Consider the following 17,093-nt stretch of genomic DNA (forward strand, 5'->3'; position numbering starts at 1 on the left):
GACGGGGTACATAATTGGTACAAAAAGCAAAAAAGAAAAAAAAAAAAGCAAGCGAGTGACCTATCCATGTTGTAGATTATCCCTGTTAGTACAAATGGTAAAGAAAGCAAGCGAGTGATCTATCCCTGTTGTAAATTATCCCTGATGATACATATATAATGCTGACAGAGAAAAAAAAATGATTCACCGTTCGTGAGAGATATCAGTGCAATCGCGGTTATCTCCACTATGGTGCGTCCACGTTCAGTGTGTGATGTAATTATCTCGCCTTATTGGTATCTTTTGAACTTAAATTCTTCGGGAAAAAATCCTTATTCTCGATGTATGGTAATCAGCAAGCGTCCGCTTGCAGTCCCACGTATTATTATTATTATTACGTATTTTCTATCCAAATATATTTTACCAAAATGGCAACAAATGCTTGAAGACGCAGTCGACCTAGGGACCGTTCATAACTTTTGACTAAATAATAATGGTGATTTTAAAGGGGGTTGGGTGCATCACCCATGCATTTTGTTCTGGGGAGGTAGGACGGATTATCAAATTGAATACAGGAACACATGTATTTGGGGAAAGTGGACAGCAGTTCTGTACATGAAGATATTAAAAATAGCGGGGAGGGGACTTATTGATTTTGTACATGACATGCAGGGGGCTGGGATCACCAACTTTGTAGATCTCTCTCTCTCTCTCTCTCTCTCTCTCTCTCTCTCTCACACACACACACACACACACACGCGCGCGCGCTAAAACTTGACATCGTCGTGTAAGTGTGTCTATGAATAGTAACATAACCAATAAAAATGTTACAAAGATCCAAATATTTAGCTTTGAAGATGCGAACACACGTACGGTTTTCATATCTAACTATCATATCGAACTATGTCGCTTATTTAGAGTAGCCTCCCTTTACCTGCCGCTTGTAGCGCTTCGGTTCCAATGTTTTCAGAATGGAGTGGAGGCGTGGTGGATTTGGATGATGCCTCTGAATATTATCTAGTTTTCTCTGTCGTGTACGTTTTGAAGTAATGAACTTTATGATATATGCTTTACAAGTGACACCAAATGTTCGAATAATTGCAACATGACTTCTCGCGGATCAACTACACTACTCAATTTCTTCATTTTCAACTCTGAATATGGGCCCCGCGAAGGGGAGGTGAGATAATTTTAGTGACATTTATGGTGATAGATCTCCCATAACAAGCAACTTATCTGTGTTAAATGTGTGTAGCAGAGCAGAATAACTTGTATGCAATATGTCCTGCTTAATACATATATCATGATATAAATGATAAACATCCGCCATGACTTGCAGAAATGCTTGCGTATTTGTATACTTGTAAAATGACATTTCGGATTTAAATCCACGTTGAGCAGCGCAGTCTTGGCATTTTTTATGCTGAAACAAATATCTCAGTAGCATTGGATGTGACCGTCTACGTTGCACAGTATGGTGAGGGTGGCACTATCTTCACAGTGTAGAGTTGTGTCCCCTGGGCCTGTGAACATGGGTTTGTGTCCCTTAGTCTCACTGATTACATCGGTCTGGTATGCAGTAGTATGAGTGAAAACATGTTCAATGCAGCATAAAACACAACAACATGTTACTGACTTTAAGAGAAGTTCTCCCCAGAGTGGAATACAAACCCCATTCAGAGGTCTGCCTGTAATCCTCGCTTGAAATATATCCTGTTTATCATGTTTATTAGGATTATTTAGAGGTTTCAGGGTTAGGGTTAGAATGTGGCTTAGGGTTTGGGTGATGGTTAGTGTTAAGGATTTTTGATAAATAAACATTTGTTCTTTATTGTAGAATGATACAATAAAACAATGCTCATGGGCAGAAATCTTTCCCAGCCCCAATTCCAGCCCCTCACTCAGCACTGTTCCAAAGTCCTGCAGTAGTATAGGGAATGATAGTTCTGGACCACTTTTCAAAAAACCCCTCTAAAAAGCCTCATTTAGTAAATGAGGCTTTGGTGGGACTATTAGCTCTTGCTATTATTGCCCCTACTACAAAGCCACGCCATCACGTTTACCGTGACTTGGCAGGCGGTAACACTGTGTCGTACGGTACGATCAATAATTCTTCTCTTACAAATCCCCTACCCGGCCCACCCCTCAAGTAGTACAAATTAGGTTCGTCGGCTTTCATATCCACTTTATCTATGTTGTAAGTTTTGACCGACCATATAGGATCGGTGGCTCGCTTACGGCTATCGCCCTCGTGTTCCCCAGGCTGGTATAAATACCTAACTAAGGCCCTATCCGGTATCTGTTTCTCCTTCCCACGCAATGGAGCGGCCGACTCTGCAACTATTGATTTTAGTTTGATAGCGTCTGCCGGTTTCTTACCGGTGAGACGGGTGACTTCATGGTTGATTGCCGACACCACCTCGGGTAACCTCGCTACCCATTCGGTCGATCGTTTTCCAGTGGTTGTCATTTCCCTAGCATATTGATGACCGAACAAGCGCTCAGCCAAAGTCCTATTAAATCTCTCAACTATGGCTTGGCTGCGATGGGCTCCGGCCGTGCCACGTCTGACCTTTGTATCGTGTTTGGCTAGCAGTTGTGAAACGACACCCATGAACTCCCGTCCGGGATCAACTTGCAGCTCTGTTGGCCACGTCAGCGGGCTGCGTTTGTATATGCGTTCTAATCCTTTGGCTACTTTGGCTGAATCTTTCGTGGTCAAGGGTTCGGCTTCCTTGTAACGACTGGCTACGTCCACTAAGGTTAAGGCATACTTGTACCTCTTATCATGAGGTAGGAACAGTAGGTCTGCCTGGTGAATGCTATTAGGTATGTTAATTCCGAAACTCCTTCTAGGTACGTAGCGTGGCGCCGGCAAATAAATCTGCCACAGGGCTTGTTTTTCAAGCCACGCTTTGGCTTTCTCTGGTGATACTCGTGCCATTTTAGATAGCTTATCTACTGCGCTAGCTCCTTTCCAATATCCACGCGGGCTGTAATAAATAGTCTCAAATTTTTTCATGTCCATACGCGTATGTGTTTATACCATCAATAGCTATCCAACGTTTCGTGTCCATAGGCGATAGGGACGTCTTGTTTATAGTCAGTCCGTATATCTTATGTCCATCACTTCTAAGCGTGTTCATCTTATGCCTAAAGGTACGGGTCTTGAACAGAGCCTCCTTGAATCTGGCGTGTTTGATGTGTTGTTTCACCACATACTTCTTAACCCCCTTAGCCTTCCGGATCTCACTATTGTCGGCTTTCAATATGGAGTACATCTTAGGTCTCAAACCTATGTACTCAGCTATTGGCGTGCCAGCACACTCGTCCTTCATCTTACCTAGGACCTTTTTATTTACCGTGCTGTGCATGGTATGGGTCTTAGGATAGTCGCTGGTGTCGTATAAATCGATGTGTTTTTTCATATCCTCGTATACATCCTTGGTTCGAATCTCCATCAGCAGGGAATCCGTGTCAGTATACAGCACTTCGCACCTGTCGCCGTACTGTTTCTTGAGCTCGTTGTAGTAAAAGTCGTACATCAGGTGTTTGGATAAATCGAGGATACTCATCCCAACGTAAACAGGTCGGTTGAATTTTATGTGACTTTTCTTCATGTGTATGGCAACTAGGTCGTCTGTGAATATTTTATTACGGTTGAATGCCGGACTGGCTATCAATTTCCTGAGCTTGTCTTCCTCACTAGATCTAACCAGTTTCACGGTTACGCGTTTCCTCAGGTTTTCCATAGTCTTACCAAACACCGAGTTGTTCATGAGTTTGTAGAGATTTTTTTCAAAATCACTGGTGGCTTTTTTTCGTAGGTCTGTGTTCATTCTGATGTAGGGCTCCATCCATGGGCTCTGGTCGAACATGAGCACCCTGTGTATTTTGGTCAGCCTCATACCCAATGACAGGTACAGCTGTAGGTTGCGATAGTGAACTATGTACTTGGTCTTATTCATTAAGTTAGGCACGAGTTTCTCAACGTCTGCCACACGACCACCTGACAAGTTATGTTGGTACTCAGACATCCAGTCTGTGTTAACCTTCATACGTTCGGGTGCAAGGGGATAGCTGTTGTGCGATGTGTGTAATTCCTTGGGATACTCTAAGTCAACTTCGAGGATATACCCTTTGTTCGAATCTGGTGCAATACTCATAATATCAATGTTTGGTACCCATTCGAATCCTCCTGTAGGTAGATACTGGCTCATGGCCCAGCCGTACAGGTTATTTGCGTCGAGGTAGAGAATGTGATTGGTTGGTTTGTTAGGATCGTAACCTTTCACGTATTGATTATTTGCTTTAGCGTATCGTTTGGATGCCATGGAAATCCCACCTCGCAAGCCTTTCTCAATGAATAGGTGCATGTCGTAATCTGTGAGCAATTCTAAATTAACTCCTGTTTTTTTAAGCAAGGCGTCCCACGACAGACCTGGGCTGGTGTAATACCATGCGGGGTCGAGTTTATACTGCTTTAAACAGGTCCGCCTGAACGTTTCAAACACGTCGGCTAACAGCAGTACATCTGTCCTCAAGTACAGGTCGTGATAATCGCCAAGGTTCTTACAACCCAGTTTATTCCATACGTTAATCGCGTGCGAGTAATCGTCTCGTGAGACGGACGCCTCATTCAGCTTGCTATAAAAACAGTCGATAGGAGGTAGTCTGGTCTCTGTGAACTTAGCCCAGCTATCCATGTACTCATATGGGTACACGCCCTTCCTCATAAGCAGGGGTCTAGTCTCGGCGTCTGTGTATCGATCTGTGATAGGGAAGGTATTGTTGGCCTTGACCAGACTGTCGAGTGACGACAGGAGGAATTGAAACGAGTCAATGAACCTAAGTCCGTTTAAGCTGAAGGAGATGTATCTCTCCATGTTGTTGGGAATGCATGATATATTACCATCGATTTTCGCGATGGCCTGCATGATCAAGTGAGAGTCGTATCCTCTCAAGTTGTGAAAGACAACGGGGATGTTTATTGTCTTAGGATTGATTTTAAGCTTGAGGTTGCACGCGTTGTGAGCGGCGCCTCTATACTTACCAGTTATGTGGTAGTGATCTCTCACCGAATCACCGTTAAGTGGTGAGTCGCACACGTGACAGTTAGTGCTACTGGCGTGAGCTAGCTTGTCGGCTCTGGTCATACGCATTGGAGCGATTTTATACAATGCATTCCTAATAATTTTTTCTTCCTCCTGCAAGCACTTTAGAAACCTTTCAGCCGCGTCAGGACCCCTATACACTACCGGAGCTTTCGTTTCCCCGTCACAACGGACGACAATGTATCCAAACGAACAGGCTTTATGCTCTTGTGTTTTTTGTGTGAAACTCCCACTAGTGGATGATTCCCCAACCACTAAGGCTTCGAAGTCGGCGTATATAATATAAGGTACAGACATTTGGTTCTTGTGGTTACTGAATTTTAGGATATTTTCACCTTCCTTAGGCATTTCGACTCGTATGGCCGTCTGCCCAACACCTTGGCAATCCTCCAGGTGGGATTCTAATAAATCGGCCCGACTGAAACAGTGTAGGCATCGTACACAAAAGTGTTTTTCCCCAACGTGTTTCGACTGGTCGTGCAACAACCGGCTGAGATGTTTTATCCACGTGTAGTGATACGTTTCACCTTTTTGAATCATGAATAAATTAATAACTTGACAATCCTTCACCGTGCTGACCCTGTGTACTATTATTGTATTACCTTCGTGCCCAAAGACATTTATAGCCAGATTATTCTGTTTTTCTACTTTAGTGATCTGGGATATTGGGGTGGGTTCATCTATACCATCCCAATTAAGCCCATCATCTTGGGGATAGCTAGAAAGCCTATCTGAATGAGTGGCAGCTGGAAATACGGCTGACCTGATAGATATCCTCAGGCAATCGTTTCCTCTATTCTTAACGTTTACTATGGCATGTTTGTTCCTATAGTAGGGAGGCAAGGCTAGGTATGACCCACCTCTGAACGGCACGTATTTAGCTATGTCTAGATAGACGTTATCGATTTTATCTACAGCCCACCCGGACCCTAAGTGTGTGTAGCGTTCTAGGTATTCTCGTATCTGCTGAAAACTTGTATCGATTGATGCGTCAATGGTCTCTGCATGTGTGACGACCTCTTGTTTGCCTCGGAAGTAAGGTTGAAAATACTCAGTGGTACTCCCAACCTGCTTATCGAGCGACATTTTCACTGTGATCTGAAACTTAATACTTCCTAGATTATTTAGTTCCTGGTTGACCTTATCAGCTATCAGAGGCTTAATATCTGTAATGTCTATGTTTCTATCAATGTGCATGCGCCAACCTCTCAAATAATTGCCTACGGCGTGCTCAGTGCGCACAAACTGTAGGTCAATAGCTCTATTCTGTCGTAATAATTCTACAAGCTGTGGTTTTCTCATACGAGAATACCCACCTAAACCCAAATCGTGTGCCTCGGCTTTCAGTTGTTTTACAGTTGGACGTGCTACTGGGGTATGTGATAACAATGCGGTTAACCCGGCTTTCCCCAATTTTGAATAACCTGTGTATCCAAGCTGTTTCGCTTGAGCTTTTAACTGTTTTACCGTAGGAGGGACTTCTAAACCTAGTAATCTCAACAATGCTGGCTTCCGCATTCTAGAATACCCGATAACACCTCTCTGTTTTGCGACCCTCTTGAGCTCGCGCACAGTAGTCATTGTGTTTACACCTAAGAGAACTAATGTCTAATTGGTTCACAGTAAGGGGAGGTAACTCCTCCACTCTTGATAAAAAATATTTTATTTCTTGTAATCACTTATTAACCAAACTCGGTTTGTTGGCCATAATTCTCGTAAGTCTTCCAACAGCTTGTGTGAATCTATGTAGGCATCGATCAGTGTTTGGTTATTTGATAACAATTCAATTAACCCGGCTCTCCCCAGGTTTGAATAACGCCGGCATCCAAGCTGTTTTGCTATAGCTTTTAATTGTTTTATCGTAAGATAGGCTTCCATATTCAAGAATGTACAGTAGACATGTTTACACCTAAGAGAACCAATCTCTAATTGGATTTTATCTTGAGCAGTCGCCTACGTTCTTTTATGTAGTCTTTTTTATTCTCGTATATGAGTTGATGTCTGACTACGTTCGCTCCGTGAGCTTTACATAAACAGTAGTGCCCTTTAACCCCGATACCACACACAGAACACGTGTAGTTAGGACTTCCCATATGGAAACAACAGAACCCCTGATTCCTGCATTTCCTACCACAGGCCTCGGTCTTCCCCATAAGTATATATTCGCATCGGTATGGAGCGGGTCTCATGTTTACTTATATAGGTGTTTTAGTTTAATTGCTTCGCAACCAACGCAGTAGCTGCTATACCCAACACTATGAAGCCCAGTTCACGATTCATTTGTCCCTTGGATGGTGTGTAGTACTGAGCGAGTGTGGGTTTATTGAGCGGTTCCAATTGTTTACCAGTTAGTAGGTAGTATTCTTTCATTCCTTCATCGACATCGTAGAATGTTTTAATGGCATGGTTTTCACGCTTGAGTTGTTCGTTAATAAAATCAATCCTCTGGAGGCGTTTTTTAGCGTACTCGGCCTGTGCTCTTTGTAATTTCTCAGTAGCGAGATCGTGTCGCTTCCTTTCTTCCTGTATTTCAGCCGCGTGATCATCTCGTAGTTTCGAGAAGAGGAAATTACTCCCGGAAAATGCCAGGGCATTCACTAACGCCCCACCGACCATCATAGCTATCGTGGCCATCCCTATATTTATTTCATTATATTATCAGGTATTATTCCTTGTTTTACTAGGATGTCTTTTGTGGCCATCGCCATACCAAGATTCATTATGAGCATACCCATATCCTGCAGGTTGAAATCTAGCTTGATAGTTGGTTGTTTAAGCACCATTTTAGTCAACCGAGCGTACCCTACTGCTAGACTGGCTACCACTGTGGCGTGGTATGCGTCGTTGACGAACGTTTTCCCCTCAGACATTATGTATATGATATAAAATATTTTAAATTATAACATGATATGCGGGTCGACGGTGGGGGTACCCCCCACACCCCCAACAGTGGGGGTTACCACCTCAGGTACCACCTCACGTCCCTCACGTGTATATAACCACGAGATAGCCAAGGCAGCAGTTACACCTACAGCCAACAACAGTCGGGTTGGGTTGGTCACTTTATGTTGGTTACACCACCGTTTTTTACCGGCAGCTACTCTCTTAGGATTCTTCTGTCTGGTTACTGTTGGAGGTACCTCCACTGAAGGGGTCTCCTCCACTGGGGTTTCCACCGTCACTGGTTCCGTCACCTCGGACATCTATACTATTATTATTATTTTTTCTCTCAAATTGGCAATGTTTTGCCGTGATAATCGCCGCCGTCACTGGAGCCAACAACATACCATATTTGTGGTACAGCCCGCAGCTGATAGAGCTCACGGCGTGTTCGATAAAAGGGTCTTTCTCGAGGTCTTCCCACAGGTAAAGTCGGCGCTCTGGTGGAATGGGAAGGAAGTGTGATACAATACCGGTGTATATCTGGGTCATAGCCGATCCTATTGTCTTTGTCATTTCTGCTCCGAGCCGGGCCTCGTATCTAGCGTATAGCTTATCGATTTCTTCGGCTGACATTTTGTTAATTTTATCTGGAGTGTAGTCTCCAAAGTAATGTTTGGCTTTGCCGCCAACAGCCAACGCCACCAGTTTCTCTCGCTTGGGGGAATCCCCAGTTGGGGAACCCTCCACAGACAATTGTTCGAGCAATTCCTCACACTCCATCTTATAATATAACAAGTAAGATTTAGTTTTAACTATATAATGCCCGATACAAACAAAACACAGAGAAATGAAAGTTAAGTTGCACACGACAAATACTTCAAATATCATAGCTATGCTTAGCTTTGCTTAGCTTTGCTTAGCTTTGCTTAGCTTTAGTATACTCTATATGCTACTGGTTGGTCGGTTTTTAGAACGAGCTTAGCGTGTTTAGTTTCAGCGAGCTGTTTCTTCACCCGTTCCCGTTCTAATTTACTCATCACATCGTTCTCTCTCAAACACTCCTCGAACGAATCCCTGTCCTTGCAGTGAAATAAGGCCACCCATCGCGTCTGCTCCCTGAGGTCTTTCAACACCGAGTTGAACTTCTGTGTTAGCACCCAGACGCTGTGATTTGCATGACGGCCGGAGAAGGCCAGGTACGATAGCATGTCTCTCTTTTTTGTTATCTCGCGATTAGCGCTGCAGTCGTCCAGTATAAACAGCGTCGGTTCCCCTTTAAATTTCTCGTGAAGAGCTTTCAACCAGTCCTGCAGGCGTGTTCCAGGGTCGATTTTGTGTACGTCCGGGTCCGTCATCACCCAAGGTCGCGCGTACGTTTTATTCATGCTCAGAGTAGGGCACATGATAACGATGTTATCGAACACATCCTTGTAGTAACTCTCCAACATGTCCAACACGAAAACGGTCTTCCCACAGCCAGTCTGCCCGCACACTATGGCGCAGTGTGGGTCAGTGGGGAGGTGGGGTAGTTTATTGTTGGGGGGTGTGGGGGGGTACCCCCCATCAGTAGATGGCTTGCACGAATCTCCCATTGTCTATATTAAGTTGCGCGTCCATAATAACGTACAGATATAATTTCAACTTACCAGCGGTTTGAGCCTTCTTAGTAATCTGGATGGTTATCCCTTCGCTGCCGTTATCTATACGACGCCCGCTACCATGCAGTTTATCATCATCCGTGGATCGCATGTCCAACCATAGGGCGTACTTGGTGGTCAGGTATTCACCGATCTGCACGGAGCCGAGGTCCAGGTCCTTTGTTATGTAATCCCCCACTGGTAGCTTTTTTATCTCATCCCACTGCTGGTGTGGTCTCATACCATGACTGAACAGCTGGTTTGGCACGCCCTCGATGGTAACTTCCACCTTTTCAATCTCGGGGTTGAAAAACTTCTCGCTGTCCCTCCGGAATGGATCGTAATCCTCCACGGGTACGACCAGGATACCTTTCATCGATCGCGCCGGCACGTTCAGGTTGATATTCCACACAGTGTCGCTCTTATCTCGCACGACTGATCTATGCCTCAGTACGCGATCGTATAGGATAGCCATCTTCCCAGAGTACTGGCTTCGAACCTGCCTGGCCAGCTCCGGGCTAGTGACCATGTCGAACTCCAGAGAGATGTTGTCTATGGCATAACTGGCCTCATCACCGTTCGGCGTACGCACTACTTTGCTATAGTCGTTAAACGTGAGCTCGTATTCGAGCCTATCACCCAGCGCGGCCTGGTAAAACGGCGCGTGTCCCGTGAGCAACTCGAAGTCGAGCGGCACGCAGAATCGATTCCCGTATGCTAGAGCGATAGCCTTTTCACCGTCCGATAGCTTGTCTTGCTGGTCTGTCGTGAAGACGTATCCTATGCGCGCCCGGGTTGATTTGCTGATACCCTGGTACACATCATTGACTCGTTCTCTCTCGCTTTTCCAGAGATCCTTGTAGCAGTGAAACACGTCGCTGTCGTCGATGCTCAGCACCTCGTTACCGCTGATCTTGACGGTCGTTTTCTTGATGATAGCTCGACCCACGTTCCGCACTAGCTCGCGTTTGTCGTTGTCGGAGGTCAACGTGATATTGAACGCCAGTCGAACAGTGCCTGGTACAATGAGGTCATTCTCACCAAGGTTTGGAAATCTAACCAGCAGAGTTTGGTTCTGGTCTATCTTGCTGGGATTGTTTGTGATGGTCACCGACTGTCGCACGGCTCTGGCACCTAATGGCTCTCTCAATCTTCTGAAAGGATCTAATTTTCTACCGTACATTGTTATATATAAATAAAATATATTTAAATACTAATGGATGAAGACATACCTATGGATGATATGCGGGGCGCTAGTGCCCAGGCATTCGATGATGAGCAGGAGACCTCATTTACTAGTTTGCCATTGAGCCAACAACTTTTAGAAACAACGGTAAATGATTATTACGAAAGTTTAAAAAGTGATAAAAACTACGTTGAACCAAATGGTATATACCATAAGAATTTTTTTGTTGATACAAAGGGTGTTCTACGTCTTAAGTCTGCCCCAGGGGTTGACCTCTTTAACAAGATCAATAAAAAACCACTGGCCTTGTCAACTCTAGCCAGCCGCAATGGTGGTGCTGAATTTATCCGTGAACATCTAAACATGCGTGATTACGGTGGTGCAATACCTAAGACCGTTAAAGAAGATCTGCAAGCTACCAGATCCCACCTCACCACTATAGATGAAATGACGCCAGAGCGTGCTACAGAAGCCTCGGACAGCATAGAAAAACTGTTGAGCACCTACTGGGACAAACCGTTACCGGGATTTGACTTTCCGGTAAGGGAACTGCGCGGCTTAGATGAAGCCGTGAAACGCGTGCGTGGAGAACTCGTGAACAACATGGGGAAACTGAACGAAATCGACGAGCACATCGCTAGGGAAAAAACCAAACTCACCGAAACTGACGACGATGATATGAAGCGTCGCATCAATGAACGAATACGTGATTTAGAAGACGAGAGACGTACACGATTGGAAGCCGCTTCCTCGAATCGTGAACATCTTCGATCCCAGATCAGTCGTATTCGGGAAACAATCGATAGAATACTGAACGAAGATACAACTTTAGCCAACAGGATTCGGATATTGTTCCGGGAGCAAGGGATCACCATCGCCAGCATTCTGACTGCATTGGGTTTTATTATATCAACCCTGGTGGTGTCACTGGTGGGGGGTGCCCCCACACCCCAAAGTGCCGGCGGGGGAACTCCAGGCGGTGGTGTTAAAGACTGGATTAAAAAACTCGGGGAAGGCCTAGCTAAACTGGCTGGTAAAGCCGCCGAAGCCCTTCCCGGCATCCTGGGTAGCATCGTCTCGTGGTTGTTGGGCGCTCTGTCTAAAACTGCCATGTGGCTCAGTCAAAACCTGTGGGCAGCCATCGTCGCCGTGGCGGGTCTGGTGTACGTAGCGGCTAAGAAATCTTTAACCAAATAAGTCCCAAAGTTACCCCACCAACCACTAGGGCCGTTTTACTATCAGTATGCTGTTGATAGGTGGTGGAAACCCCCACACCCCCAGGGGGTACCTCCACATGAATTTTAGGCTCCGGAGGTGGCGCCACTATACCCTTTTCACGTGGTGGGATGTGTGGGATATGTGGGGTGTTAATATCGGGGTTGATACCCAACTTTTGGTCCGCCGTGGCTATGACTATTTTGTTGTTATAACCCACCACTTTTTTTATTCTCAGTTGTATATCACTCGGGGCCATGTATAACCCCACGCCGAACACGTAATTGACTTTCGATCTGGCGTATTCTAACACGTTTTGGTAGCGTTCGATGGCCCTCGGGAGATCAACTGGTGAATTGATAGCATCCTCAACGTTGGAAACGAATTGTGTCTGAGCGTCGTAAGCAGTTCCCTTACCGAGGATGTTAGAACGCGTCATCGACTGCGCACCCAACAGCGCCCACACGTACGTTCGAATCGAGTCGTTCAAGCGTATTGTACCAGCACGAGTGAATTCTTTCGATGTTTTTGAGATCATTTTAGTCCAGGCTGTGGCTGCATCAGGACTGGTTTGTTTTATACAGCTGACATGGATCTTTTCATTCGTTGTGGGGCCTGTAAATGTATGACGGTTTGGGTTGTATGAACCATCTTTAGAACCGGCATAATATTTTCCGGACCTGTAGAAGTACACGAGAACTATACCGAGACCATGGTTCACACCAGGAAGGCGAAAGTCTTTATTCGTTGGAATCTCAAACTCCCCACAAATACGTTCATAAGCGCGTCTATCATAGGGGTTATTCGTCATACTCCACGCTTTATCTTGGGGAAGAGGAGCACTTATTTCCTTCAATATTCGTCTCGTTTGATAATAAATATGAAACAAAACAACCGCCTTACTCAGTTCGTCTATACCATAGTCTGGTGTCACACCCGACCCTGTCGTCGCACACCACACAGCAAAGTTGAGTTGGTTCTGCCAAAACTGCATTGGGTTTTGATTCCAGTTTACCACCGCCTGCGCGTTATTAACGGACACGACATACTTTTCAAAGATATCAATAAAGGTTGTTTTAAACCCCGTACCATCTGCATTCACCACGATTTTCAAGTGTGCTAAATCCATATTATATTATATAATTCATATATTATAATATGTACATAACACTTCCAGGAATAACGAGCGGTGAGGCCGTTCAGCTGACGCACGCGATCGATAACACGTCAGGTCAACTCGAAGTCGCACTCTGCGATATCACCTACCTACCGCAATGGACTAACATTAATATCAGCAACAATAAGCTATTCGTCAGTGGAACTCGCAGTCAGATAACTGACGGCTACTACAGCGTGTGCTCTCTAAACGACGAGGTCTTCAAACCCCTGGGAGCCGAACTCAAGATGAACGACTCAAACGGTACAGTGGTGTTAATCAACAACGGAAGAACCTCCTTGAGGCTCGGCCGACCATTAGCGAGGATACTCGGTATGTCTCCTGACGAGATAAAACCAACAACAACCGTCACAGGCACGAAGTTACCCGAACTAGTACCGTACCGAGAGCTATACATTCATCTCGGTCAGGTGAGCACAACGTATAACATTCAAGGAGGCCACCCTTCCACTATACTGAGAGCAGTGCCGGTGAAAACTGAGAAATTCAACGACGGTAGAACCGAGTCATTTTCACCACGGCAGTATAAGAGATTAACCCAGGGCAACATACCTGAGCTGACAATATCGGTGTTAGATATAAATCATAATCCTGTAAATATAGGATACCTCAGCTTAACGCTTCACGTAACATGACCAGCGCACAAGGGCCCGGAGTGAAAAAATGCGTCAATATCGGGATCTCCGACCTCGGAGACACACGCGGTTTCGACGCTCCCGGAGTAGATGGTAAATCGTATGCCTTGCAACTAAAAAACAACATTTACAAACGCGTTGAAGTCTCCTCCGGTGGAACCCTAAGTGATATGATAGATACCACAGGGGCAACAGCCAACACTAAGTACGCCCTCGTCAACACCGGTGATGACAACTGGAGAATATACCCATCATTCGGAGGTAAACTGTTCGACTTAGACGATGTTGAGAGCACTACCGTCGTCAAAAACAAACCATATATGCTCGTCTTCACCGAAGATGACAAGTGGGTGTTGTTACCCGATAACAAATGGTTTCTCAATATTAGACTCGTCTCCCCTTACGTGTTCACGGATAACAAAGACAACCACCTAAACAAAGTCGTGAACAATGGAACCCTGCTCGTGGCTTACGTCCCAACTCAGAGACGTAGCATAGTCGTCAGCCCAGTCAACACTATAGCAGCCCACATGCTATCGAGTAAACCAGCCATACAAAACGTGAAATTGCAGTTGGTGTCTGAATTTGAAGGTGTGGTCAAGATACTAGAGGATCTACCGGCAAACTCAACACTGTTCATCAAAGTCTACTTAGGTGAACCATCGGGGAATGATGTCGAGATCGTGAAGGGGATCAAACTCGGGTGGGTGAAACGACACCAGTTTCAAGTTTGCAACGTTTACGTGCGGGTGGGTGTCGACTCCAAGACCAGTCTGCAGGGGGTCAACGTGATCGTGGAAAACAAGATATCATTAATCAATATATTCCTGCCTGACAACATACACTTCATGGGTATTAAGTTAACCCCTGAATTATTATCAGAAAACCAGTTGGAAATTATATCATAATAGTATAATAATGACCAGTCATCATCCCAACACTACACTTAACGACCTGGGAGATACGGAGGGATTCGATCAGCCTGGTGAGGAAGATGAATTCTACATCCTGCACTTCAAAGACAACGTGTACAGACGGGTGCCGTTACCAGATTTTAAAAAACCTAAATGGCTGATCAACTTAACATTCACCTCACCTTATATCACATTAAATAATGGGGTTGTCTCTAAGATTAGGAACAACGGTATCTGGCCCGGGGATTTCATTCCGGAGAGGGAATTAGTACACAGACAATCTGCTGGTTACGAAAAAAATGGGTTAAGTGCTAATCCAGACAATAAATTAAAATTTAGCAGTGATCTTGATAGAATATCTTCCCCTTCCACCCTCATCATAGAAGTCTTCTTTAATTCTTTCTTTAGAACCCCCCCAATATCACACCAAATTTTACCCGGGGTGTTAATACACTGGGATAAAGAACACATACACCGATATTGTCGTATTGTTATAAAATGGGGTACCACGGGTCTTATAAACCGCTTAATAAACCTCAGGGGGGTTTCTATTACAACAGGAAATTTTATTAGCCTCTCACCTATTACCCTGACTAGTAGTCTAGAACTTGTAGACTTCAAATTCATTGATAGACTTTTAATTGAAACCCAATTAAAAAATCTTTCAAAATATATATTATAGGATGGGTCTGTACCCAGTCGTAGAGGAAGTAGCGAAGACGTTGGAAACCGTAGATGGGTTCCGCTTGAGGCAGTTATGTGATGTGAAACGTCAACTAGAACAAGACCGTGACACGCGGAAAGCACTATGTAAAAAGTATAATAGAGCTTTCAATATCGTGGACGGGGCTGACACTACCCTTATGGCAACCAGCATGGGACTAGGGGCGGCAGGCGTTGGGTTGTTAACCACCATCGTGGCTGCACCTATAGTGCTAGGTATTGAAATAACGGCTGGGGTGGCAGGGTTGGTAGGGTTGGCGCTTAAGTTAGTATCACGCAGACTTAATCGTAAGGCATTGAAACACGACGAGATCAGGGTTCTGGCCGAAGCAAAGCTGAACACAGTGAGTGAGCGAATTTCCACGGCACTCTCTGACAGTAAGATCTCAGAAGAGGAGTTTAGTTCAATCCTCTCTGAACTCAAAAAATATAACGGAATGAAACAAGATATTCGATCCAAGTCTCGTAAGTCTGCTATCAGCGAGGACGAGAAAAAAAAGTACATAGCACAGGGAATACAAAAAGCCCAGCAAGCCTTTATTATGAACACCAAAGAGATCGTAGGCGGTTCACATTAAACTGTTTCATTGATATAAACATAACATAACCGTAAGCGAGCCACCGATCCTATATGGTCAGTCAAAACTTACAACAAATTATTGATCGTACCGTACGACACAGTGTTACCGCCTGCCAAGTCACGGTAAACGTGATGGCGTGGCTTTGTAGTAGGGGCAATAATAGCAAGAGCTAATAGTCCCACCAAAGCCTCATTTACTAAATGAGGCTTTTTAGAGGGGTTTTTTGAAAAGTGGTCCAGAACTATCATTCCCTATACTACTCCTGCTTACAACAGATTAACGTTTTGTTTCTAGAGGTTTGTGGTGACTTGATAGGCAACCAGTTACTGTTGAAGACCTGTCGCAAAACCCTTCTAAAGACTACTGATAACCTGAGTTTTCATTAATTGGGTGAGATTGACTCTAGAATGTTATGATATAAATTTTAACCATGACTTATGATCATTTTATGTGCAAACTAGACACGCACCTTGCCTCGGTGTAACTAGACAGTGGGATACATACATTGTATGTAATGTAACTATATATGAAATCAATACATGCTGCACATATTGCAATGAAAGCCCTAATGAATAATCAATATTGCACAAATAGGTCACCAGTCACGGCATGCTGAAATATTTTTATCTTTGACTTAGTGCCACTTACTTGAAATAGATAATGCATACTTTTTGTGATGTTGGCAACAACATTATTGCGCAATTGGTCCAAAAATACACCAATAGCACTACTATTTATTTTAATATATTGTACGTGAACAGTTACTGAATATGAGGTAGGACATCGGAGGGCACAAGCCTGTTTGGAAATGTGTGTCTACCTTTGATGCCAGCAGTATTGTATTTTGATATAAAAAATGGTTTTCGGACCAAGGCAAGGGAAGCATGTTGCCAGCCTTTGCTAATATTTGAAAAAATGGTCATTCTTCTCTCTGTTGTGCAGCGCTGCAGTTTGACTATGCTTCAACTTAGTTGTTACCTAGTTACTAATAGCTATGTCATGCTTTTTCATCCCTGTATTATGACGTCACTGGTCATGTGTTGTTATTT

The 17,093-nt window shown here is 44.5% G+C and overlaps 1 protein-coding gene across 1 annotated transcript in view; it reads left to right on the forward strand.

Annotated features, from left to right (window-relative positions):
- Positions 1-922: 922 nt before the first annotated feature.
- The window catches only part of LOC137284286 (vacuolar fusion protein CCZ1 homolog), a 41,276-nt gene continuing 25,105 nt past the window's right edge, over positions 923-17,093 (forward strand). The window contains exon 1 of the mRNA XM_067816040.1: positions 923-1,159. Coding sequence (XP_067672141.1) covers positions 1,085-1,159 — 75 coding nt within the window. The 5' untranslated portion in view covers positions 923-1,084. The remainder of the gene's footprint in view (positions 1,160-17,093) is intronic.

The sequence above is a fragment of the Haliotis asinina genome, chromosome 5, assembly GCF_037392515.1.
Source record: "Haliotis asinina isolate JCU_RB_2024 chromosome 5, JCU_Hal_asi_v2, whole genome shotgun sequence".
In the NCBI taxonomy this organism is placed as follows: domain Eukaryota; kingdom Metazoa; phylum Mollusca; class Gastropoda; order Lepetellida; family Haliotidae; genus Haliotis; species Haliotis asinina.